Below are 27,184 nucleotides of genomic sequence, written 5' to 3'. Positions count from 1 at the left end.
TTTTTTGCTGGACTTTTTTACAATTGTACATTTGTACAAAGTACCTGAAATATTTCTGTATTTATATTTAAAGTTAAGGCAAATTATTTGGTTAGTTTTGTTAAGATGTTGTTTTCATTTATAACAATATCACCAACACAGTATTAATTATACATTTGATTTCATGAATTTAGAATTGTAATGTACAATATTTACTATTTTGTGAATATTTATTCAATGTAAATTGTTGTTGTTTATCAATAAACTGTTTGCTTTGTATTTGCTTTTAGTAGTATTTGCATATTAAAATATTGTGAATAGCAAATATAAACTGTGAAATGGTGCCTTGAAGCACCCAAGATGGTTCCAGACCATTTTAATAAAAGGGATCCCCAAGAAACCTTGAGGGTTCCTCAGAGAACCGCCCTTCGTGAAGCGGTGCCTTGAGTTTCCCCTGAGGGTTCTGCCGGTGTGGCAATGTGAAGAACCCCAAATGGTTCCTCAAAGAACCTTTAATTTTTACAGTGTAGAATCTGATTGGACAGAAGGTGTTAAGAGAGTGCTGACGTAATACCAGAACGCCACAAGTTCAACACTTTTTTTGTATCACTCTGCCACAGAAACAAGACTCATCGTGTTCATTCTAATCTTTAAATAACAACATTACGAATAAAATAGACATTTTGTTTAAAATAGACAGTTTTATTTTGCAATAAAGTACGTCACCACCCAGCAAGCGAGCAATAGCAGTCATTTCACTGAAATAAAGCTATTAATAACCCACTTCTAGCCAAAATAATTGTACATTTGGTTACATGTCATTTGCCAAAATAATGTATGATATTCCATGTAAGCAAAGTATGATTAATGTGCCTGGTTTCATTTCTTCGACCTGTGCGTAGCCACGATTTAGCTCGTATTCAAATTGGCTATTTGTAGCCCACTTATATAGTCAAGACTGGTTCATTGTTGTCTTTGGCCAGTCAGTGCAGAGATTGTTGATATATCTCATTATGTTCAATATGTAAATAATATCAGCAAGATGTAAGTGTCATTTCATTACATGGTCGATCAGTAGGCCTGGTCACGATGTAACTCTGAATTGGATGGGCTTTGGCAGTCTGCTTTTAGTCCACCCAGCGAAATCGAGGCAATTTATAGTCTAATTTCAACGGTTTGGCTTTAGCCCTGATTCAGACCAGCGATTAGAGCAGCCAAAGTGTTACAATTGTTTATGACATCATCAAATGCAAGTAAACATTTAAAACGTTTGAATTATACATTCATATTATATTTGCTGTCACATAACAATCATACACATTCGAAATAAGTTTTCAATTATTTTAACAAATTAAATAAAATTGCCCGCTAGATGGTTACTGTATACTGAGACTTGAAAGTTAGGATCAGATCTCGCGATAATGCATCTTTTGAAATGAGAGAGAGCATTTTGTGTTGGAGAGCATCAGACAAACAGCAAACGTCACGTGAAAGGACATTCCTGCTGTTGTCTTATAAGTATCTGTGTTTTCGTTTTGCTAAATGTTACTTATTTATCTACAATATTTGTTATCATGTGTATAGGAACCCTAACATTTTAGCAGCTAACAGTGTTGAGCCATGTTGTGGTTAGCTTAAACATGTTAACGTTACATGCAAGTGTTTCTGTGCCATTAACTCTATATCTGAATTCAACATGTGCAACCTAAGTTATTACAATTTGTTATGAAAGCCATCAATATATTTTATTCTTTAGATCATTATTGTGATTAATGAATGATTAATGAATGTATTAATATTTTTCCATGTAAAGCTTAGTTTTAAATGTGGAGAAACATGGAATCAATGACAGTGTGATGCAAGGAAATATATACATTTCATAGAAACTATTTCAGTTTCACTGCAGCTGCAGCAAGTGAAAGTAATGAGTTGGGTGCAGCCCACTATCCAAACATTGGCTGATTTTCTGTTTAGCACTGGCCACGCTTAAAGCAAATTAACCAAAGAATTCAAAAGGAGAAATTCAAGCAGCAAGTAACTTGCCTTTTGCTTTGTTTCCCTTTAGTACAAAGTACACGACTGAAAACTTTGAGCGAGGCCGAGGTGCTATGAAGGTAAGAATGTTGATTTTGTATGTATTCTTATAGGGGGTTCACACCAAATGTAAATTAAGCGTTTTGCGTGTGTAAATTACATACAAAGTCAATGCAAAGACGCGAACTCGCGGCAGGTGATACGAATGACGTGAATCGGGCAGGTTGAAAATATTTGTCTTAACTTTTCCCGCGAGTAATAAAAAGCGTGAACGATTATTCGCACTGGTGTGAACCCAGCATTACAGTATTCTACAATAACAATAGCAAATAAATCCTTTATTAATTCATTAACCAAAAATCTGTTTGTTTTGTAGATGGATGAGGAATTTTGCATAATAGGACAAGAAGAGCTGGATGAAATTAAAGAAGCATTATCCACTCAAGATATGCCAACAGCAATTACTTAAATCAAGAATGTTCTTGAGCAGCAAGACCGTGTTGAGTTAAATATTGCTGTGACGGGAGAATCTGGTTCTGGAAAGTCCTCATTTGTCAATGCTTTCAATAGGTGACAAAGAAAAGGGCTCTGCCAAAACTGGTCCAGTGGAGACCACAAAGAATACAAATTTACCTTCCAAAATATGTAAATGTGAAAGTGTGGGATCTCCCTTGGAACACAAAACTTCAAATCCAGTGAGTACCTTCGGCAGGTTCAGTTTAAAAGTTATGACTTTTTCATCATTATTGCTTCAGATCGATTCAGAGAATGTTACACCAAGCTGGCTGAAGAGATCAATAATATGATTCCAAGATTGAGTCAAATATTCTTGCTGAATCAAGAAAAAAAGCTTTAAGCAACAAAATACACAAAATACCATAAGGGAGGACTGTGAGAGATGTACTGTATGCAGTTTTTCATTGCCGTATATTTTGTCAGTAACCTGTTTAATAAGGAGTAATGTATTTTTTTATTTTAATATAATTTTATGCTCACTATATCTTTTTGTTGTTATGGTGATAAATAGGTAGATAATAGGTAATAGAAAAAACACATTTTCCATATTTTTCCTAGGGTTGACAGAGATCAGCAGAATTCAGGCACCGGTTGTGTTCTTGATCTCCTGCTTTGAACTGGGCAAGTATGATTTCAATCTACTGCAAGAGAGGTTGGAGAAGGAGCTTCCACAGCATAAGAGACACGTGCTGATGTTGGCCATACCGAATATCACGCTTGAGATCAATGAGAGAGAGAAGGAAGCTCTAGAGAAAAGCATTCCCAGAGTAGCCCTCCTGTCTGCTGGCGTAGCTACAATTCCTATTCCTGGTCTTTCTGCTCTTGTGGATGTAACCATTATAAAGAAAGAAAAGCGGTAGAGAAGTACTACAGTGTCTTTGGTCTGGATGATCCCTCTCTGCAGATGCTGTGTGAAAGATCTGGTAAGACCATAGAAGAACTAAAGAATGTGATGAAGTCACCGTTGCATCTTGGGATAAACCCAACTGCTCTCATAGGCTTGCTGGGAGCTGCAGCGCTGTATGTATCAGAGAATGCTGTTGAGTATGTCTGCAGTCTCGTACCTGTGCTTGGCACTATGGTAGCAGGAGGAATGTCTTACTTGACCATCTCAAAAATGCTAAAGAAAGCTTTGAATGAGTTAGCTGAAGATGCCAAGAATGTGCTGATAGCTTCACTGGAGACTGAAGTGTGATAAAATGCCACAGATTTTCAGGCCCTACAGGACAGACTGATAAACATTATGACAGACTTCAAGTCACAGCTTTTCATATAAAGCAGAAAAGCAACATAAAAAATGTTTTGTTTAGTCCCTTCAGGCTTGCTGTATTCTGGTGTTTTTAGACTGTTCAAATTAGTTTTGAGATAAATAATAAACAATGGCTTCTGGGTTTACAAAGTATGCAGAGGTCATGGATTGTGCATGTCAAAATGTCTTGACTCTTGTCTTCAAGGACCCAACTGTATATTCTGCTTTGTTATGAGTTGTGTTTGAAATATTCAGTGAATAAACACATTCTTGTCTCTTGCTGATGTCAGTAGATCTATTAATTCTCTTAGGAACCCAGGGTATAGAGAGATGTATGGCTTAATACATTGTAATAGCCTTACACTAGCAGTTGTCTTTAGCCTTACACTACTAGACAATATCACATAGACATAGGAGTCATAAAGATATCATAACAAAAAAGGTCAAAGTATCAACAGATATATGATTGAGAGCATTAAATGGGTCATATGGCGCGTATATGTGTTTTTCTGTGTCTGGTGTGTTATAAGTTGCCCATGCATGTATTAGACACGTAAAATTGCAAAAATTAAAGTGTCTGAACAAAAGATGCATTCTATCTAAAAGCGAATGCTCACCCAGACCTGCCTGAAACACCTCGTGTAACCACACCCCCACAAATCTACATCAGTTCGTGGTATGATTTGACTAAGACCGCCCAAATGTATACGCAGTTAAGGTGGGCGTACCTGTCAGTACAATTGCTTTGGAACCTGATGTTCCAAATATGGTAAGAGGCGTTACATTTCTGTTACACTGTTGCAGTATTCGACCAATCACTACGCACTGGTTAACTGGCCAATCATAGCACACCTTGCTTTTCAGAGCTTTGTAAAAAATCTGCGGGGCAAAAAGAGGAGATACAAACATGCACGGTATGTGGAAATACAGCGTTTTTGAACCTTAAATTGTGTATACACATTACATTACATTTAAAACAAACGATAATATTCATTTTAGCCGTGTCATATGACCCCTTTAATAAATACAGCTGAACTTAATCGAATGTTTACTTGGCTAAATTATGTAAGCAAGAAAATACATGTCATCAGACTTTTTCAGTTTTTTAGTGTATTGTACCTCAGGGGGGTGTGTCTGAAAATCTGAATTAGGTGCTGTGCATGTGTTGCCATCATGTGGGTATAGTTGTTTTTTAATAAATAAAATTGCCAAACCTAGTTCATATGAGGCAGGGTTGGTTGGAGTCAGAGAATTCCATTGTGCTTATACTGGCAATATACAGTATGTTCTGTTAATGTTATGGTATTGTGTTGCCATCAGAGAGCAAGTCAGAGGCCAGTTTGATCGGTGGAATTTGATTTAGTCAGACGTACTGACTATTTTTGCTTAAATCTCACACTTATCGCTGAAAATCTGTCACACTCACTCACTAGTGAGAATGAAACTGTACTCTAAAAAGTTCAACCCATGGTTGGGTCAGAAATGGACAAACCCAACCTTTGGGTTAAATTAACCTATTGTTGTACTTTAAGATGAAAAATGATGGTTACTGTCATGTTCCATTGTGACATACTGTCACGGTCGGTGGCAGAGAACCCAGGCGCAGGCAGTTAAAGGGTTAACACAGAACTTTAATAATAAAACAAAAACCCACGATGGGGGAGAAACGGGATAAATCAAAACAAGTACTAAAACCAAAAACTTCCACTAACGAGGGATGTTTACACAGGGAGGGTGATGGGCAGGTGACTGGGATAGGGCGGGACTTAGAGACGAGACACCGGAGAGAACGCACATTATGTCGAGGCCGACAATAATATGTTTCTCTCCACACAGAACAAGAGGCTCTGCTATGGTTCTGCCACAAGACCAAGAAAGACATGACAAGAAGAGGGAGAACCATGACCCATAGCACTTAATTGAGTGCACTGACAAAATGAAAACTTCAACCATTGAAAACAATACTCATTAAATTACAAATCATATTCAATCATTTTGTCTGGTATGTGGTTCTTTATTTTCCATCTTCATATTTCCATTCAGTTTCCAATTACAAAATATAATTCACAGCTGCAGTCATTACAAACAGTGTATGTCCCACATTATTGTTGTTAAAAATGTATAAAAATAAACAGGACATGTAAAACACACATGGAAACAAACATAGATGTTCTTAATGTTCTTGTGCTTTTAACAACCAGAAAAGACAAAACAGTATTGTTTTACTCAGCTTTGCTTTCATTCCCATAATTACAGAAAACAAGAATATTGCCATATTTTGACACAAAGTAACATGAGATTTTGTGTAATCACACACATCTGATATCTGAAAACTATAGTAATAAAACACAAACCAATCTTCCAAAAGCATGGTACAGTTTATGAAAGAAAGACGATAATTTGTTTTAAGACAATGGTCATATGACTTCCTTACATAAAAATGTCTTAGAAGTTTTTGCTTATATAATTAAATGTAAAGGAGTCAAAGCATTCAAGCATAAAAGTAACAAAATATAGTAATTGTTTGGATTGGAACGGCATAAGGGTAAATTATAACAGAATTTTCATTTTTCACGTTTCCATTTATCCATTTATCCAAGTTTTATCACATTTGCACAGACATTTAAAATGTAATATTTTACAACTGAAATGTTCTTAAAGGTCCATGGATTAGTAATTATTTTTACAGGTGACATGCATGATAGCTTTTTGTTTAAGTAATGACCAGTGGTTTGGTACAAAGTTCTTCCCATGCATAAAGAATTTAATTGTAATAGTTTAGACATTCGATATTCGTCAGTTGTGAAATAATCTGATCGGCAGCATGCAGCTGATTACAAAATAATTTTAGTTAATGGAAGAAAATTCTGCATATTCGGTACAATAGTTTAATAGTTAAGCAATATCAACCAACTTAGTGCCTTTTACAGCCTCTTCAATATAAAAAAGTTCACCTTAAAATTCCTCTAAATGTTTTGTTACAGGGGAGAATAAAATCTCAAAAGTAAACGTTTAAGAGAGAGGTTTGCTGCCGGATCCTAAAGCCCACCTTCCTTTTGTACCTCTCATTGAAAAAAGATTCTCTTTAACTATTTTCTGATATATGATATTATCCATGACAAATAATTATAGATAATAACTAAAGTGCTATTTGCCTTCTATTTTTTAAAGTGTGAGAGCCCCCTTCTGATTTAAATGGAATAAATCGCATTACATCTTGGTTCGAAAAAGGCCACTTGGTAACAGCATTGCAAGGGCGAGGAACTGTTTCATTACCCACATTGCCTTTGCATGATATTTTTATTTCTTGAACTCTTTTCTCTGTGCTTGAAGTGATATCCTTTGAATCCTTTTGCTTTTGCACATCAAGGGGATCCTGTTAAAGAGAAAGCTAGATATGACCTGACGCTGTCACAAAACATAGATTTTAATTATAAAAAAGGGCAATAATTACATTTCTGGAACACTGTCTGCGATAGCATTGGTTTATCATATCATGCCTTAAAAATAAAGGCATTTATATTTATATAAAAACAGCAGGAAATCTCACATTTCGACTCTGTTTGATCTCATTGAGGGTGTTCAGTAATTCAAGCTCCATAGTTTCTCTGAATGTTTGATGTGATTCCCTTATTGCTTTGATTTCTTCACTTTCCATCATTTCACTGTATTCTTCCTCAGTCTGTCGAGCAAACATATGAATATGGATATATAAGCATACATTTGGGAAACCCTTGGATATTGACATATAACTGAGACTGAACATCTACCAAAAAAAAGACCTCACCGGTTCTTCAAAACATTCTCCAAGCTTGAATGTCTCAATTCCAGGAAAGACCATCCCAGACTGGAGCAGATCCCCCAAATTCATGGCTACAAGGTGCAAGACTTCATCCTCATAAGCATAAATCTTCCCATCCTCACAAAACAACAGTACCAACTGCAGGCCAAAGGCGTCACATGGGAAGTAATCAATGGCACCGATTACCTCCATCTCCATCCTTTCTGGCAGATAAAAATCTTTCCAGGCTTCAAGCTGCTCTTCATTCCCAGTGTAGACTGTTCCATCCTGCCCACAGATTCTAAAAGCAGTATTCTTTGGTTTCTCAAGGGGAATCAGTGAGTTGCAATTCTGCTTCACAAAATCAGTTATTTCAGACAGCTCCACGGCATCTATAAAATGATGTAAATATAAATACATAAATGTTATATGCATTAGAAATACTACATCACTACAATACTACATCATCAATGAACATCAGAAAATAACATAAATACTATTATGGAAAGCAGATAAACATTATCTCTGAGAGAAAAAAATATTTGCTCATCTGCTTTATATCTGCTATGTATTTATATGCTTTGCTTGTAATTATTATTATTGCTGTTTGTTTGTTTCAAAACTTTCTGCACTGTCCAGAAATGAGGTTGAGGGATGATTTTTTTCTGCCTAAATCAATGAAATAATGCAAAAAATAACAGGTCATCTCATTGAGGCTGTTTGGTAATACAAGCTCTGTAGAATCTCTGAATGTTTGTTTGTTTTGAAACTTTCTGCAGTTTCCAGAAATGAAGGTTGAGGTATGATTTTGTATGCCCGATGGAGGAAAAGCAATCATTTCTGCAGGTCCATGCTTTCGTATTGTTCGCTTTTGAATCTGCAACTTCAGGATAGGGATTTCTGGGCTTTCTTCGTCACTTCATGTAAATCTCTGTGCATACAAGAGCTGAACTTCGGTCATATCAGACTGTAATGTCAACGTCATCTCTCTGAGCTGGAGATTCACATTCTGAATTCAGAAGTTTTGCTTTGCTGTACTATTTTGCCCACACCTGCTTCCCAGCCCTAGTGTCTTCACCTCTCCTGGATCGTTCGTCATCTTCCTCGCCCCATTTGTCACCAATCCAGCGTCTCCCAACCTTTTTGCCATTTCACTCCTTTTTCCCGGCTGTGCCCTACTAAATTAAGTTCAGTTTGTTGTTTTTAGTTTTATTCCAGCATTAGCCTTAGTTCACTGTCATTGGAGCCATTTGGGTCAAAGTGGAATGATTTTAAAGAAACTCACATTATCATATCCAAGTATTGCTTCAGGTTCCAGCTTCCGTATGATAGCTGCTCGGCTGTCTCTTCTTATCTTATACAATAAGAATCATGTCTTTGGCTGCTCTCAGACTTTACAGTAATGGACTGTGTGGGCATTCTGTGCAAATGTTGCAGATCTTGCCAAGTCAAGATCTGCATTGAGTATTTGCACAGCAGGTGGTCTACACAGTGACACATTTACATAAAACATGAGACCCCAAAACATGACATTATTGTACACACTGAGAGGACGATGTTTCTTTAACGTAGTGTCTACCAGTGAACAACAGACACTCCATTAAACTTTTAGCCTCAAGGGTATAATGCTTGCATTGCATTCTTCATATGCTAAATGATATTATTAGACCTCAACTCAGTAGCAGACTTTCAGAGAAAATATTGCTTAACAATTAAATAGATTATATATTTATAACATTCTTAACTTACCTTTCTCGGCTAATGACAGAAAATTCTTCCTTACAGTGTTACGTGAACTAACAAATAAAATTAGATAATATTTTCAAAATAAGGATGATAAAAATAAATTAAGACACTTTACATAACGGTTAACAGAGTAGTATATTGAAAATGACTTGTATTACTTGAAGTCAAAAAAAAAAAAATGCTTTTGAATCATTCTAATTCTAATTAACACATGTTGAATTGCACAAACAGAGAGATATGTGTTTCTACAGAACAGATGCTTGTTGAAAATGAATAGTTGAAATCAAAAGTGGCTCTGTGTGACTGTGATGATGTGTTCTTGACTTGTGATGCTGTATTACTCACCGTGTTTTCATGGCCTGACCAAATTAAGGCAACCTAATAAAAAACATAAAAACGTATTTAATAACCTACACTGATACACTGCTTTTCAGATCTCAGCCTGAAATTGTAAAACACAGTAGAGACTTTTTTAATATCTCATCTCAACATGTCTGCCTGTTTCTGTTCTGTCCTCCATTTTGTAGTGTGCACTTCCTGTTGTAGTTTTGTGCCAGTCCCCAGTTGTAGTCCTGCCTGTTGCCTAGCCTGAAATGTCTTCACCTGTGTCTAGTTAACTTTGGTAAGTTTCTCTATACACCCCATGCTTCATGTGTTTTATTGGTAGCCTTGTTAGTTGTTTATCTGCTTTTCTATTGGATTATTAGCACTTACAACATGCCTCTTTGCCTTGACAAATAAATTCATGAAAATTGATAAAACTTAAATTCCCACTTTGTAAGCATGACATTTGACAGAACTTACATATATACAGTACTTTATATACTTTTTATACAGTAAATAATATCAAATGTAAAACAAACCTGAGTGAGAGGGTAGTCTGATTGCTGTAGATTGCCAAAAAGACAATTAGTTAAAATAAAATTTATTTTTTTAATAGTTTGAAAATAACTTTTAATAATACCAAAGAACCTTTTTACACATACCTGGATAAGAAGGATTTATGTGGATTACACTGAAAAATTCTCCTTAAAAATTGTAGTTCAAAAGAGCTTAAATTATATTAAACTGACTTCAAAAAAGTCTAGTTGTGTTTTGCAGAACTGAAGTTATACAAAATATAACTAGATTTTTAAAATATAATTTAAGTTTAAATGATTAACTTAAATATTAATGAAATCTCTTGAACAACAGTTTTTAAGTTGAAATAGTGCCCTGCAATAACAGAAACACATATCCATTGTTAACAAGACAAAAACACTTTTTATAAGAAAAATATATTTTTATATTTTATGTAGGCCTAAATATATTTTTACTATACATAAATCATTCTAATATACAAATGAAAACGTCATCTAAGATGTTAAACAGACAAAAGTTACTTTTAAGGTCAAGTGGGATTGATTGCGCCATTTAAAAGACATAGAAATGTTTGATAAATAATCTATGATATAAGTAGTCTAAACATATATACATATAAAAACGTCTTTATTTATAAAACCTGAAAATTGCGTTAAGCTAGATAACATGGAACAATTATTTCCTTGTTCTCTTTTGTTTCCCAAAGAACTCTCATAACCAGTTCTAGTTATTTAATTTTTATCTTTAGGTTTTCAAGATAGCATTCTAGAAATAATAGACAAAGAGAAATCCATCATCTAAGAACAATTTAGTTATTTTGTTTTAAGACTTCAGTATTTTTTCTTCCTAAAACTAAGCTTTCATTTTTTTAAACATAGATCTTTCAATAAACTGTTGCATTTTTTAAACAAAAAACAAAGAATTTATCCATGGGATTGTTTCAAGAGAAAATGTAAAAGTTACTTGCCTTAACTTCTTTCACTGAACAGCACCTTGTCTTAATGTCTAGGGTGTGGTTGTTTTCTAGCTTCAGTTAAGCTTTTGCAGAGACATAGGCGTTTGTGCGCATGCATTTGTTATTTTTCTATTCTGAAACACATGCAAAATTATATCAACGTCACCCGTTGCAGAGGAGTTTTTCCAGCTTCAGGTTATAGTTTAGGAACTCAATTATTCAGTGACTGGGTGCATCTAGTCTTTTCAACAGGCATTTGTAAAATGTACAAAACTTTAACTCAGCCAACTGTAAAAATTTAGTTAAGAGAGAACTAAAAACTCTTTCTCACAAATATGTATGTGTGAAAGACCTCACAATAAATATCCCTTCTCCTTCTAAACAAAACTTTTATTATTAATTTGTGAAATAATACCAACCAACCATATAAAATTGATTTAAATGTTTTAATGTTGTGTGTTTTAAATAATTTTTTATTCAACACTGTTATAGACTGACAGGAGAGAATTTTGCGTCAGGTATTTCACATTTATGGTATAACAAAGTTGTGAGTGACGTTATAGACATTACATATTGTGATGTTGTAAACATTTCATGTTTTTGTCCTTCAAAATAATACATTTATTTTAAATGTTACAGTTGTACCTTTGTAAACATGTACATTCCCACTATTAGAAAATAAAATTCAATCATATACTGTAAAAACTGACACAGCTATTTACTTAAAAAAATTAAGGTAACAGTATTACACAAAATATTTTTAAGTACTTTAAAGCATATTTTTAACTCAATATTCCACAAATAAATCAAGTAAAATTACCTAAAATATGTAAGCATGTCACATGATAAACTTTAAAAAATCAAGAAGAAATACTAATTTGAGCATTGGAGATAACTTCTTGATCTTTCTTAACTTCAGTTTAACATTTATTATTGTTTATAACATATATGATGTACAAGTAAGCTGAGAGTTGACTCAGTACTGACATTAGCATTACTGTTCACTGTGTGAAAAAACAAACAGCTTGAGCTCTCCCACAACCTAAGCACAAGCACCAGTCTTCTGAAAGATGGTAACCGCGAAACTCAGAAATACAAACAGAATATCTTCTAAATCTTAAAGACAACTGAACAATAAGCACTATCCAGTCTTTCATTTTATTCTAAAGCACATAAAATAGCACTTTTTCACAAAAATGACTCTCCTAATGCTGTCGCATGCAGAGCATGCTGGGAACTCTAAATTCACTGCTCAGTTAGGGAAATTAACTTAAATAATTCATGTAGTTCCACCACAAAATAATTAAATAAAGATCCTTTATCCAATTTTAAGTGGGTTGAACATGATAAAATTAAGTTGAATCCACTCAATTATTTGTGCATTTAGAATTCCAAGATATTTCTATAATTTTAACTTAAATTTTGGTTAAAAAAACAAGAACACAATTGTATTAAGTCAAGTTTACTCAATTAATTTCATGAAATCTACTATGACACAGAATCATTTTTTACAGTGTATACTGTCCTTACCCATATATAATTGTCATGAGACAATGTGTATTATATAGCATAGGCGTGTAAAGGCACATTCATGTTTAAACAGAAAACCAGGTGTGGCATTGCTGTAAACATATTTTGCGAGTCAAATCAAAACTAAAGAATTAGTCAACCGTGGCCTATTGCCAAGGTTTCAATCATGTACCAAACCTGGAGCCATAATGAACTGTATAGGTTACACAATGATTTTAGTTCATCTCACAATAAAGTACAATAAAGAAACTTTTTGTAAAATAAAGACACTTCGGGTACAAAGTGACAAAATAATGAAATTCTGCAATATATCATATGAATGTCTGTCATTTTGAAATTATACATCTTTTCAGATTATTTATTCTCATCAAAAGAAAAGGTTCATCAATGTCTCTTGACAGCACAGCACGTTCACAAGAACCTCGTTTTATTGTATGGGATTTCCAAAGTGTTATATGGTTCTCTGGGGATTTTTTTAAATCAAGGTCTTTAGACCAAGCTTTGTTCAAATAACCAGCGGGTTTTCCAAAGAAAAAGATAAAACAGAGATTTATGAATATTCTTACATATAACATCAAGATTTCAAGCCCTTCTTCTACCAGTTAAGGTTGAATACAGGAAGATCATTACTATTCGTCATGCTGCTGATAGACGGTATAGAAGAAAGTTTGTTTCTCAAATCATTCTCGGTTTGCTCTTTTAGTTGTGTCATATTGTCCTGTGTATAGTTTGTGATTGTGGTGTTCTCTCGAATAGAATTATCTTGAAACAAGAGTTTGCTTAGGCACTCTGTTTCTGCACAGTTGCCATAAGGATAATGTTTCTTGTTTGTGTCTTCCCCTGGTAGGTTGAAAATATTTTGACAATTTTTGCATGGTGGTATTTCCATATAGGTGTTGTCTTGCCAATTTCTGAGGTGTGCCTGACATTTCACATGCTCAGGAAAATGTAAACCATTCTCTTGGGTTTGTGTAAATGACATCACGGCAAATGACACATACATATGCCATGTATTAATACACGAGGAAAATATCATAATATTTTTGGCATCTCTTTTGCAACCCAAAGAAGCACCGAAATATTTTTTTGACGGACACTCGCTATTGAAACAAACACAAATAACAGTAGATTCCAGTGTGTAAATATGTTGGGTTTTGTTTCCTGGCTTGTTATAAGGATGCGGAAATTTCAGCCTTTTCAAGAGATCGCGCAGTTCCTTCATAACGTTGTCCTCTGTCTCATATTTACGCACCATCTAAAATAATAAAAATACGTTAACAAACATTTTCGATGTATATTATTTAAACTAAAATACTAATAGAATACGGTATTTTACCATGTCTAACAATATTGAGAATGGTGTCCTCTTGGGCAGGTGACTATTGAATCTGTCAAATGGCTCTGGAAATTCTTGTCGTAAACTTTCAGCCACCTCTGCAGACAAAAACTTGTCAGGAGTGAGTCCGTCTGAATAAATGACCCCCAGAAAAAATATGCTGTGAAGTATCTTAAAATGCGAAAAATTGTGGTCAGTGATCAAGGTGAGAATTAAATCCACATGTAGCAATTAAAACAATATTTCTCACTGCATAGATGTCGATTTAATAGCTTTTGTCGCAGTACATGTCATAAGAAGCCTTTTTTGTTTCACATACCTCATTAACGTGTGCTTTAAACATGTTTTGCTCTTTTTTATACTCTTCCATGACATGCGAAATTAACCGAACCCCACACGATTTTAAATTTTCCCTGTTGTCTTCAAGGTAATTCGAGAAGTTGGGTGACCTTTTTCTGGTTGCGCAAAATGAATGAATTAATTGATGGATATTTAAATTCGTTTACTGTATGTAAGGTTCTTCATTTATGGTATCAAAATGCATTTCCGATAAATAAACAAACAACATAGATTCATTATATCAGTTTCTTACCTTTTTTTAGCAGCCGGAGCCATCTCACCTTTCTGAATGAGTGACAAGGCAGTGTTTCAAAGAGTAGGCCTAAATGACGTTTCAGCCCATGCACATTGTGCGAACTCCACCCTATTAGTCCTATATTGATAATAAAATAAATATTGGATGACCGATGTCCATCCATCCATATGGATCTCAACCTTTTTGACTTCAACCATTTACCCAATGTAATTTTAGTTGTTAGAAAATAATCAAAGAGAAAAAAAATGTTTTATGTCTTTAAATTGTTTTTAGGTTTTTTGGCTTATTTTAATTATTTTAAAATTCTTGGGGCTAGTTGTCACCCTTTTCACTCAAGTGAATGTTTAAGGGTGGTTTTAAAGTTGCAGTAAGATGGGTAATCCTTAAAGTTGAAATCATTTTTGATCTTGCGTGAATGTGTGCTAATCTGTTATAGGCACATTAAAATGCACATTATAGGCCTAAGGTTTTCAAAAATTGTGAGACTTAATTTGTGCACTATTTAAACTTTATGACTGCAATTCTTATACTGGGACACCTATTTGACATGCTGTAGTATTCTGGTGATAACTAGCCCCAGCCTCCCCATGCATCAAAAGTAGTGTTTTGCAATAGGGGCATGTTAAAATGTATGCTAAATTCAACTAGGACAGTTCCTATAATGCCGAAGCAGTAGATGGCACTGTAAGTTGTTGTTAGATATAAAGCGTCATAATGACACGTCATGCCAGCGGAAGACTAAAAAAATCTTCTGCGCATGCGTTGTCCTATCGTCATCGTTTGAGATCTCAACTAACAGGACGAAGGTAAGGTATCTGCTTAATATCTTACTTTTAAAAAACAAAAAGTTTAGAATGATACATCAAAAATGATTTTGGTCTTTAGTTGTGTACAGTTGAATAGTTCATTTTAGCTTTTTAGTTAGCAGAATAGTTATTATTCCAATATTCTCACACGAATGAAGTACACGTAATCCCATTATGTTAACATCAGAGATCTTCTATATATTTTACTTCTATACTTCTGTATATATATATATATATATATATATATATATATACTCCGAGATCTATATTCTAAATAAAACGTGTCTTAACCTTAAATGCATTAAACATGTTTTTAAAAAGTTAAGCGAGAGAGAGAGATACAAACGTGCCTTTGTACCGCGGAAGTGTGTTTGGCTAACGTAACGTTATATGCCTTTTTCTTAGCAAAACTGTGCATTTGTACATCCATTGATGCTTGCACACTGTCAGCAAGTTACGATTCTTTCATAGAACAAAATGGAATTATATATTCTTCTTATTTATACTCATTATCGACTTCATTATGTATTACAGCTGAAGGAGATAAGAGACTGGGTGTGTTTTGATTATAAAATGGTGTATAGTGTCAGTTTGCCATGCGATTATAAATCACACCACATTCGAATTGTAGTGTTTTCTAGAACTATAATTAGTTTTTCCGTTAGTTTAGCCAACTGAAATTATGATTATTCTCATATACTGTTAACAGCTGGTCTGTTTTGTACTTTAAATGTGTCTCTTTTTCCATAGATGAGGGCTCTCTGTATATTTGCTTTGGTTGCTGTGGTTGGTCTGGTAGCAGGAGAGGAAGGGGCTCGACTTTTGGCCTCCAAATCTCTGCTGAACCGTTACGCTGTTGAGGGACGAGATCTCACCCTCCAGTACAACATCTACAATGTGGGCACCAGGTATTGTCATTTTTTCTAAATAGCATATACATTTGCTCCAATTATTAAGTTATATTAAATTATTAAGTTATATTAAACATAAACGTATCCAACCAACAGACATGTTGCTTAAAATCAAATATAAACTTTTTATAATTTCAACTAACTTCAGCCCACAATAGCCAACTGAATTCACCAGTTTTAATAAATGAGCAAAGCTCATTAACATCCTGTGATCTCTTGTGGTTCACTGAGCTTTAAATTATTCACTGTTCTCTTATATTCGCTAGTGACTTAAGTGTCAACTGTTCAAACAATTCGATTCAAATGAGTCATTCGTTTAGGAGTCGTTCTGATCACAATGTGCGTTCATACTGGCGAACTCGCTGTGTAACGTTACAGTATAACGCCGATTCCACGAGCATATTAAAACATTACAATGATGTACAGCAGGTTAATTTAAGGAACCTTTTCAATAAATTGAACGTGCTTGGATGCAAAAGAATAACAATATTCACCTGAACAGCCATGAAATACACCTCCTAATTGCTCTTGTACTGCGACTCTTCAGCGCCTCACTGGTGCTGATAACGAAACGGCGCCCCCATTGTGGCGTAATGCCTCAACTGCAGTTAAAATCACAGTCTGTTGAATGAACGCTGTTTTTTATTTAAAGTGGCAATCCGTAAGTTTTTTAAAAACTTCTAAACTTATTATTAATTTACCTGTTCTGTTCAGAAAAAATAAAGCCATGTCTGCATCCGTTTTCAATCCTTTCAGATCACGGAGTTCACGCCACCTTTGAAATGCCTTGCCAATATTAATTCTTGTTTTCGCACGAGTCCTATCACATTCCCTTTATCTTGGTAAACGCTCATCAGTTCGTACTTTATTGGTTTTCACAACTGATGAATCCCCAGATGTCAGTGCTGCTTGTCGTTTGAAGATAAAGTACTAAACGCTGCCATAAATAATACATAAATAAATGTCACCTGCAGCATCCACACGCGGGCTAGCAGCCGGATCCTCTTCGTTCTGTTCACAAATGTGACGAAATGACGCATAGACGAAAGACACCAAATAAGGATTTTCCAGAGAAACACTACCCGACAAGGAAAATTACAAACCATTATTACAAGCTTTCCGTGGCACAGTTTTAAACGCCGTTCTTTCATGTACTCAATAGTTGGTTTTAGTTCATTTTTTATCCAAAAAACTTACTGACTTCCACTTTAATACAGACGGGTACAGTTTCATCGGTTGTTCTTTCTCTTTTTGTTATGTTCATTATGATAAATGTAATTTAAGCCCTATTTGCACGGGATTAGTATTATCTGGGGACCTCGTGTGATTTAGAAGTTACCTCCCTACATCTGTCTTTCATGTGGTGCACTCGCACGGAATAAATGAAGCCTGTGATTTTACTAAAAATTACAGACTTATTTTCTGGGAAATGATGACAAGGATTTGCGTATAGTTTGTGTATATATAGTATTGTTGTGTATAATGATATATGATCGTACCCTTACAGCATTTGAGACCCGTGATCGCGGATCTTCTGTCTGGTTCAATTCACTTATTAATTATTACGCGTATTGAACCGTGGAGGTCGTACCGAACGGTTCAATATTATATTGAGAATTGTGGCATCCCTAGTTGGCAGGTATGGATATGACCCAGCACCCGAAATAATATCAAAACACTACAACACAGCCTCCATTTGCGCTATTTGTGTCTGTTTATGTTCTTATTTGTTTCGTGTTGTATCATCTGCCATGTTATCTGTGTTTATTATACGCTACTGATGTAAAGTGAAGATTCTCACCGGTGCACTGTCACAGGCCACACGTGACATACGACTACATTTATCAGACTCATCTGCGCAGTTGAGCAGTGCCGAATCACAACTCGCGTAAAGAAAATCCTCCGCACATCACTTGCAGTAACAATTACAAACTGAGATTGCAGCAAAGAGGCCATTCTTACAGACTGCCACTTTAAAGGTAAGTTTATACTTGAGCGTCGGACCTACACCGTAGCCTGTATGCCGTAGCCTATGTGTCGGTTTTCATTTATACTTCTACGTCGTTGTCCGGGTTGACAGGCAATGACCACTAGGCGTCAGTGTCCACGCGCATTGCTTGTGTAACCAAGACAAGAGCCGAAGAAAAAGCAGCTCGTTTGAGAAGCATTAGCAGTGATGGCGGCAAGTAAACAGTCACTTTTGTTGCAAATTTGAGATGTTTAATACAGAAGCACAAATAATTTACTTAGTCATGTTTACTCAAATGCATTTCCGAATGAAGTATCTATCGCAGAGTTTTTTGACCTGAGGGAGGGGTTCAAACAGACCAATCACAGCGCTTGCGGTCCGCGTTGAGTTGATGCGTTGTTACATTTTTGGAGCGGTGCGCATCAGGCTACGGCGTAGGACCTACACACGAGCATAAACTGAACTTAAGACACCTGACATAATTTTTGCCAGAGACGGCGGCACGAAATTTGAAAAAGGAAGACATGTCATTCGAACGTGCATCAGTGAGTGCAGACCAAGGACGGTGGATTTAAAATGCTGCAGAGCACCCTTGTTTTCTAAGGATTTACAATAATTACGGTTATGTGAAATGATTGCGATGAGATGATTATTTAATAGTTGTGACAGTCCTGCTATCTATACCAAAAGGTATTGTTTACTTGTAGCAGTTTGGCTAACAATAAGATAACTTTATCTAGTTCATCATTGTATTAACATTTTTCATTTCTCTCTAGCGCTGCTTTGGAGGTCGAGCTGTCTGATGACTCCTTCCCTCCTGAAGATTTCGGCATTGTTTCAGGAATGCTCAATGTGAAATGGGATCGCATTGCTCCGTATCCTTTTTCCAACTTTCTGAAACACTCAGCCTTGATAAACAATCACTGTCCATTGACCAAATTTCATATGCATATGCCAAATGAATAAATGTAAATGTCATATAAAATGTTATGGTACTGTATGGCGATAGTATTTACAATGCCACTCATTCCAGTGTTTATCTTTTTAGTTTTAATTGTGAATGTAGTCTTTACAATTAGTAATCTCATTAGGCAACCCACCAGCCATACAATCATACAATCTGATAATTGTCTCTTGCTCTTGCTTATGTTTGGTAATAACACTTACTGTCATAAGTACTGTTTTCATGAGTAGGTCATGTTCCTTAACGCCTTGTCCACAGCGCCAGTAATGTTTCTCACACAGTGGTTCTAAGGCCACTGAAAGCTGGTTACTTCAACTTCACATCTGCTTCTGTAAGCTATCTGGCCCAGGAAGGTGGACAGGTCGTGGTAAGTGAAATCCTTCAACAACATTCATAAACATGGCTGATGTTGTTTTAATCCATGACAAATGATGGACTGTGCAACCCATCATTTGACGATATTTTGGTTGAGCCATTTTCATTCTTTGTATCTCTTAGGTTGGTTACACAAGTGCTCCAGGTCAGGGAGGCATTCTTGCCCAGAGAGAGTTTGACAGACGCTTTTCTCCACATTACGTAAGTGACTCCCAGCAATGATGTAAAATTAAAATGGTAATGTTTTGTAGTAGTCACAGAGACCTTGTGACGAGAGACATTTAGTTTGAATAGACTTGAATGTTTAATAAGTTACACCTTAATGGCTTATGGGTGTGGAAAGGAAATAAACACTACAGCAAGTATTCATGTTAAAGGTTTATTTCTTGGTTTACATTTTCGTTTATTTACGTATCCAAACAGTTATACTTACGTACAGGTTCATCACGCAATTCTAACAGTGAAAACCGAACCATGGTTAGTCGCCATTTTCTATATTCCGTTCCCACCAACTGTTTAGTTGTAGAGGGGAGATTGTGTACTGTTCAGCATGGGAACTAGTAAATATTGTTTTTTCTTGTGGGTATTTTTATGTAGTTGGTACCAGCTGTTTATATAATTCAGTGTTTCAGCGGTTTACCTTTTGCCGTTATAATGCATTATTTTGATTTATTTGTTTTTTTCCCTTATTATTTTTTTGGTTTAGTCCTAAAGGAGGGGATTGAGCTATTTAAAGCGGCAGTCCATAGGATTGGCCTCTTTGTCGCCATCTCAGTATGTAATTGCTACTGCTGGTGATGTGCGGCGGTATTTCTTTACGTGAGTTGTGATTCGGCACTGCTCAACTGCGCGGATGAGTCTGATGTTTTGAGTCGTGGCCTGTGACAGTGCAGCAGTGAGAATCTTCACTGTACATCAGTAGCGCATAATAAACACAGATAACATGGCAGATGATATAACACGAAACAAATAAGAACATAAACAGACACAAATAGCGCAAATGGAGGCTGCGTTGAAGTGTTTTGGTATTATTTCGTGTGCTGGGTCATTTTGTTATTTCTCATGGAAACTCCCGTAACGCCAACCGGACGGAAGATCCCCGAACGTGGGTCTCAAATGCTGACAGGCACGGTCATAAATCATTATACACCATACAGTATATACTATATGCAAAGCCTTGCCATCATATCCGGGATATAAGTCCGTAAATTTGAGTAAAATCACAGGCTTCACTAGTCCGTGCTAATGAAATACATATGTGGGGAGGTCATTTCTAAATCGCACGAGGTCCCCAGATAATACTAATCCCGGGCGAATAGGGCTTAAATTACATTTATCATAATGAACATAAAGAGAGAAAGACCAACCGATGAAACTGTACCCGTCTGTATTAACACAACAAGTGCGCTACGGTCTTTGTGTTATCTATTAAAATATTGAAATGTCTTACCTGTTCAGAAGAAATAAAGCGATGTCTGCATCCATTTACAATCCTTTCAGATCACGGAGTTCACGCCACCTATGAAATGCCTTGCCAATATGAATTCTTGTTTTCACACGAGTCCGATCACATTCCCTGTTTCTTTGTAAACCGTCTTCAGTTCGTTCTTCTTGTTTTTCACAAATGATGAATCCCCAGATGTCAACACTGCTTGGCGTGTAAAAGTAAAAGTACTAAACGCCGCCATAAATAATACTAAATGTTGTATGAAATCCTACCCAGCAGTTGTGAGTACACGCTACAAATCGCCTGTCACTCGTAGCATACACGCGCGGGCTAGCAGCCGGATCCTCTTCGTTCTGTGACGAATGTGACGAAATGACGCACAGACGAAAGACACCAAATAAGGATCTCCGGAAAAGTCGACCCGACAGGGCAAATTACAAACCATTATTACAAGCTTTCCGTGATGAAACCAGCAAGGGTAGTGACACAGTTTTAAACACCGTTCTTTCATGTACTTGCTCAATAATTGGTTTTAGCTCATTTTTACTCCAAAAAACTTGCGGACTGCCGCTTTAAAGGCTCCTCGAGGCATTACGAGCATTATGAGTCAGTACGCAAACCCTGTTGTTAGGTTTGGGCCAACTGTGTGGCATAGCCAGACTTTGTAAATATGGATTTGTAAATACTCCTGCAATACTAACTGGCACTTGTAAATAAAAGCACTTGTTTTTGGTCACTCTGTGTTTTATGCCTCCTCTTATTGGTACAAGCAGGTTAGGTTGCCTACAAGTACCAATATTACAGTAGTGTATCATGATTTTGACATTGTCTCTGTCTTTGTTATAGTTGGACTGGGCTGCTTTTGGTGTTATGACCTTACCATCTATTGGCATTCCTCTGCTTCTCTGGTACTCCAGCAAGAGGAAGTATGACTCTCAGTCAGACAAGCGAAATGAGGTGTGAACGGTCCGTGAGCCGTGGCTGGCGGATTATCGCTCACAGTAATCCTCATATCACCCTCGCTGCTTGCCATAGCGGACGGCAGGGCCGTAGTCCTGCCGCCACGGAATGGGGAGCAAACGAGGTGGTGGCTGAGTCCCGTGGGAACACAGCCACCTGTGACGCAACGTCTGAATCGTCACCACCCGCAGTGCGGGCAGGACGTATCCACAACGTCTGCCCCAGCGTACTGGAATCAGTCATTGTGTCCGTCCCCCTCCTCAATGAGTGTGTTGCACCCATGAGAACAGCGGGACAAGCCACGCTGGAGAAATTTGCTCTTTTAGAAAAGGAAATTTGCTCGAACACCTCCAGAACTGCCGAGACGCCCAGGGGAGAGTCACTGCAGGAAGGGACCGTCCGCTGTCCACGTCATAGATTCCAGCAGAAAGAAAGATCATCCAGATCGTAGAGAAGCTCACCAGATGCGTAGGCTCTGAAGAACAAAAAGGTGAATGAATGAGCACGCCGGCTTCCCTCTTATACCCGGACATCCGGGGAGGAGCCCGGCATGCAAATTTCATTCGCCAATTTTCATTGGCCTTTTCTAAATACTCAGAAGATGACAAACCCCATTCTGTCGGTTCGACACAACGTCGAGAGACCGACAGAAAGGGAACTTAGTAGCAGGTGATTGTGAAAACTTCAACGGATTATATATCATAATTCTATGTGAAGATCTATAATTGAATGAAACAGCATATATCTCTTTCCTTCTATGAAGTAAATCAACCAACCCTCACCTTTCCCCACATACCCTATAGATGTCTGTAACCGGGTGGGGATCTAAACTAATGGTGGTGGAGGGTGAAGCAAAGTTCTGCACAATAATGCAACAAATGACAGCTGTTTAGTTATAATTGGATAAATGAAGAATCAATGACACCATGCTTACAATGCCTATTATTATTGTATAACCACCACTTTCAGAACAGAATATTTAAAATCCCTGGTCCTGGCACTTTGGCTTTCTGTAATAATGTGAGAAAAATCGAGTCAGCAGCCAAACAGGCTTTGATGTGGACAGCCCTGCATATAAAATTCAGGCCTAAACATCAAAGAGTGTGTTTGCCTCTCTCTCTCTCGCTCTCTCTCTATTCCTATCACATCTCACCTTCTCTGACCGTGAAGTTTTTCCACTTTTCTACTTTTTCGGGAACCATCTTCCTCTGCAGTCTCCAAACATCAGCGTTTGATACATTTTCATAATCCAGACTCAATAGCATACTATGTTTATTTACACTGTTGACCAGTTGGAGAGAGCTCTTGCCATTAATAAAGACAAAATTGCTTTTTTTGTCGATTTTCCTTTGGAAAATCCCTAAAAACACATTATAAACAGACAAAAAGGGCAAAATGCCTATTTCCTGTCATTTAGTATTTGTCGATGCAATGGTGGATTTCAAACATTCCAACTTTGTGGGTTGACTGACACTTATTCCCAATTCTTAATAACTTGGTTGTCATGGATACCTTCCAATTGTCTCTTCTGGTATAGCTAAGAATTGCATGGATGTATTTTAGAGCTGTGCTATTTTGTAATTAGTATTACTCAATTATCATGGACAACAAAGTCCACGTTAACAATCACTGTACCAGTCAAATTTATGATTGTTTTTATTTTTTTGTTTGCCAATGAATGTAATACCACGACCTATAGGATTTTTGATCATATCATATCATATGTGCAGAATTAACTCAATAATCATACTTATTAATATCACAATTATATCAACCGTTATGACACCTTGTCCCCTACATGTATTGGACATTCACGTACAGTATATGAGTATAAACAATCAATGGACCCACCTCTAAATACTTCAATCCATCCATGCTCCTCCTTTTTATGTGAAAGATTGAAGTTTGGTTTGAAATCCTCACTTGGCGGTAACGGTGTCAAATACTGCATTATACAACTAAACTGTACCACTTATGCCATTTAGTCTGCAGGCTACTGGATGATGTTAACCAAGAGCCTAAAAGATCTGAACAAAATTTGCGTTAGGTCTGTCTCCTTTAAAAGTTTCTTTCACCGAACATTTGAAATAAATATTGTATAGTAATTTAATAAGTAAATATATTATAAAATATTGATTATAAATAAATAATAATAAATATTTAAAGTAAAATAAAATAAATGACAAAATTGATTTTAGGTCAAAGTAACACAAAGTTTCAAAACATCAGATCTTTGCATTCGTCTCATTGTTGGCTCCAATATGATGTTTTAGTTATCACCACCTACTGTAATATATTCTCATACGCCTGTGGGATTGATTAGGAAATAAGTGCAGGACTAGTAGCCAGAAGTTGCAGGTTCCATCATATGAACTATCCCCTATCCCATCGTTTCGAAGTTATCTCAGAAGTATGCCCTAAAGGAAGTGTGCTAAACATTGCTTTGGATAAAAGCTACTAAATGACTACTTACAGGCAAAACAGGTAATAGTGTCCATTGAAAATTCATGAGAGCCATGGCAGTTACCTCTCCTGCATCCTTGCAGACTGCAAGAGTCCTAAATAATTAACTGTGAGTCAAAGCAGTTCTAATGCTTGCAATAATCAGCGTATCCGCTCATAGATCGATAGCTAATGACCATCACCAATTCACGTCTGGCAGAGAGAGAAACAGGATGGGGAATGGCACAATAAATTAATGCCACTCTCACAGGGCTTAAAGCGCAAGACACACCCATCTGTGAACTCTACATTTATTGCAACAGCTTTTTCAACAAAACTTTACAGTTTTATTGTTAATGTTACCGCTGGCGTTATTAAATTTCTTGTTACAAAGAATCTTTATCAATTAAAAACTGCTAGGGGAAAAAATCAATTACAGATCACTAAAATAAATACAAGGAATTCATGCTGGGGCAATATTATTTTTATAATAATGTGTTAATTATCATTATTATTTAAATTCATTTTTTATTTAATTAATTTATTACTTTTTTATTTATATGTTTGTTTGTTGTTGTTAAAAACATTGTAATTTTTTTTTTCAGTTTGTTGGCATTTGTTCAGTTTTCAGAGCTTAATAAATAAATACCACCACCCTTATGCCATTTCAAAAACCTCTATAACTACTCCCTTCTCCAAAAAGATTCGTTAAGACATTTCCAGAATGACTTACACTTTATCAAAAAACTCTTACACATCTGTATACTTTGGTGTTCCACAGAGGGAAAAAGTCAACACCAAAAACTCCACTAAAACACAGTCTCACAGGAACTCTTGACATTGTCACGAACTGTAATCCATTGATTCGTGTTCATGGACACGAATTTCCCCCTTTTTCCCTGTCACCCAGCATGACTTTCAATGGAACTGCTATGATTCTATCTTATGCTGTCTCTTGTCTTGTGTGAAGTTTGGTTATTTCCTGTCTTGTGCACTATTTGTAGTCATTTGTCTTTTTAATGTTGATAAGTCTCGCCAGGTGTGTCTTGTTAGCTCCTCTTGTTACCTTGTTAGCCTGTGTATAAAGTTCCCCTGTGTTTCTCTTGCGTTTGGTCAGTCGTTTTGTTGAATCCACATAAGAGCACAATTTATTAACAATAAACAACACAGGTAATCCAGGTTAAACAAGGAGACTCAGGAGTATTCTACAACAAAACAATGACTGACAAACCGCAAGAGAAACAAAGGAGAACTTTATACACAGGCTAACGTGGTAACAAGAGGAGCTAACAAGACACACCTACAAATGACTACAAATAGGGTATAAGACAGGAAATAACCAAAGTTGACAAGAGACAACATAAGCTAGAATCATAACACTAATTTACTTTAATATGTGGTATCTTATGTATGAATATCAACGCAATCTGATGGGAATTCAAACCTATTTTACAAGGTGGCTCATTCCTGAGAAATCCTATTTCCTACGATGTCATGTTATGATTTGACTTTGGCCCTGTGATGTTAGGTTTAGGGGCGGGGTTTAGAATAGTCATTTATCGTTGCTTTGCCACCTCGTGAAACTCACGTTTTTAGCAAAAAATTTAGATTTTAGGATTTGGGACGAGGTAAGATGTTGGTTATCCGCTTCCTAATATGTACGACTTCAATATCAGGTTATAAATATAAATGTACGTACACGCGTGGTTTGTCTATTAAAAGTCGTGCTGAGTGACACAAAAAATGGGAAATTCGTGTCAATGAACACGAATCAATAAATTCCTAATTTTGTGCCTATGCCACGAACTGCCATGAGACTAGATTGAAATGTCCACAAATATTCTCAGTGACAATGCAATCCTCATTTCCCTTAATGAATAGCCAATTCAAACCGTAATAACTCGCTGTAATGTTAGTCATAAAATTTTATTGATATTCACAGCTAGTTTGTTCATGGTCTCCTGATTTATGTGTTGCTGGTAAAACTTTAAGGTTGTACTTGTTAGCATTAGTAAATGACTATAGGCTTGTTAATGTCAATATACAATTATTGTCATGTTGTATTAACTAATGTTACAATGTTTGATTTTTAAATGTATTTATAAATGTTAAAACTAACATAAGGTTTATAAATGTTGTGGAAGTATTGTTCATTGCTAGTTCATGTTAGTTAATGCATTAAGTTATACGACTTTATTGTAAAGTGTTACCCTACTCTAAAAGAACCAAAATGTATTAATTAAAAATGTGTAATTTATGTATGCAATGTCACAAAATTGCAACAAAGTTATTTCCCTCACATCCCACAGCAAGCTGCTAAAATCATCAAAATTGGCTCTCTTCTTTTTATCTCACTGTAATCAAATGATCACGTCTGCCAGAATTACCCTGAGGGTAGTGCTTTTCAGCATAATGCGATTTATTGGGCAGATGACCACTCGGTGCGTGTGGGGCGGCCCCATTAAGCAAGATGGAGTCAGATCAATGGAAAGTGTTTTCCCATAACCCAGAGTCAAGATGCCAGAATGAGTAGCCTAATGTAAGGTTCATGTTACATATCCCCAAAACTGCATCCATAAACAACAGCTTGAATTGTTCCAATGAAATGTTCCTTGAAATGTTCCCAAAAAATGTCCAATGCAATAAAACTGCGTTAGATGCATAAAATAATAGTTTTATTACAAAGCACTGATAAGTAGACACTACATTGCGAGGGGAATCTCTCTCT

The 27,184-nt window shown here is 36.2% G+C and overlaps 3 protein-coding genes across 3 annotated transcripts; 1 reads left to right on the top strand and 2 right to left on the bottom strand.

Annotated features, from left to right (window-relative positions):
* Positions 1–5,778: 5,778 nt before the first annotated feature.
* Positions 5,779–10,516, bottom strand: LOC130549748 (uncharacterized). Its single transcript, XM_057327057.1, has 7 exons — positions 10,292–10,516; positions 10,169–10,192; positions 9,651–9,683; positions 9,309–9,355; positions 7,566–7,951; positions 7,329–7,460; positions 5,779–7,154 (listed from the first exon to the last, which is right to left on the bottom strand). Exons 3-7 carry the CDS (start codon positions 9,659–9,661, stop codon positions 6,918–6,920), a joined length of 813 nt encoding a protein of 270 aa, XP_057183040.1. The 5' UTR covers positions 9,662–9,683; positions 10,169–10,192; positions 10,292–10,516; the 3' UTR covers positions 5,779–6,917.
* Positions 10,517–12,613: 2,097 nt separating this feature from the next.
* On the bottom strand, positions 12,614–14,606 carry LOC130549753 (uncharacterized). The gene is made up of 4 exons (XM_057327065.1): positions 14,580–14,606; positions 14,307–14,442; positions 13,988–14,158; positions 12,614–13,906 (listed from the first exon to the last, which is right to left on the bottom strand). The coding sequence occupies exons 1-4, from the start codon at positions 14,600–14,602 to the stop codon at positions 13,247–13,249; spliced, it is 990 nt and encodes a 329-aa protein (XP_057183048.1). The 5' UTR covers positions 14,603–14,606; the 3' UTR covers positions 12,614–13,246.
* Positions 14,607–15,319: 713 nt separating this feature from the next.
* On the top strand, positions 15,320–22,017 carry LOC130549746 (translocon-associated protein subunit beta-like). The gene is made up of 6 exons (XM_057327055.1): positions 15,320–15,388; positions 16,139–16,296; positions 19,045–19,143; positions 19,491–19,599; positions 19,731–19,808; positions 21,901–22,017. The coding sequence occupies exons 2-6, from the start codon at positions 16,139–16,141 to the stop codon at positions 22,015–22,017; spliced, it is 561 nt and encodes a 186-aa protein (XP_057183038.1). The 5' UTR covers positions 15,320–15,388.
* The last annotated feature ends 5,167 nt before the right edge of the window (positions 22,018–27,184 follow it).

Source organism: Triplophysa rosa, unplaced genomic scaffold (genome assembly GCF_024868665.1).
Source record: "Triplophysa rosa unplaced genomic scaffold, Trosa_1v2 scaffold16_ERROPOS6745844, whole genome shotgun sequence".
NCBI lineage: Eukaryota > Metazoa > Chordata > Actinopteri > Cypriniformes > Nemacheilidae > Triplophysa > Triplophysa rosa.
Note: the sequence above shows the minus strand (reverse complement) of the source record. Positions and strands in the feature narration are given on the sequence as shown.

Coding starts and splice junctions, on each gene's coding strand:
- LOC130549748 (XM_057327057.1), bottom strand. Junction 7,952..9,308: donor TCTGTCATTAGCCGAGAAAG/GTAAGTTAAGAA, acceptor ATCATTTTATAG/ATGCCGTGGAGCTGTCTGAA. Junction 7,155..7,328: donor AGATCAAACAGAGTCGAAAT/GTGAGATTTCCT, acceptor TCTCTTTAACAG/GATCCCCTTGATGTGCAAAA.
- LOC130549753 (XM_057327065.1), bottom strand. CDS start 14,602: ATGGCTCCGGCTGCTAAAAAAAG. Junction 14,443..14,579: donor GCTCCGGCTGCTAAAAAAAG/GTAAGAAACTGA, acceptor TTGCGCAACCAG/AAAAAGGTCACCCAACTTCT. Junction 13,907..13,987: donor TCTCAATATTGTTAGACATG/GTAAAATACCGT, acceptor TTATTATTTTAG/ATGGTGCGTAAATATGAGAC.
- LOC130549746 (XM_057327055.1), top strand. CDS start 16,139: ATGAGGGCTCTCTGTATATTTGCTTTGGTTGCTGTGGTTGGTCTGGTA. Junction 16,297..19,044: donor ATCTACAATGTGGGCACCAG/GTATTGTCATTT, acceptor ATTTCTCTCTAG/CGCTGCTTTGGAGGTCGAGC. Junction 19,809..21,900: donor GACGCTTTTCTCCACATTAC/GTAAGTGACTCC, acceptor TCTTTGTTATAG/TTGGACTGGGCTGCTTTTGG.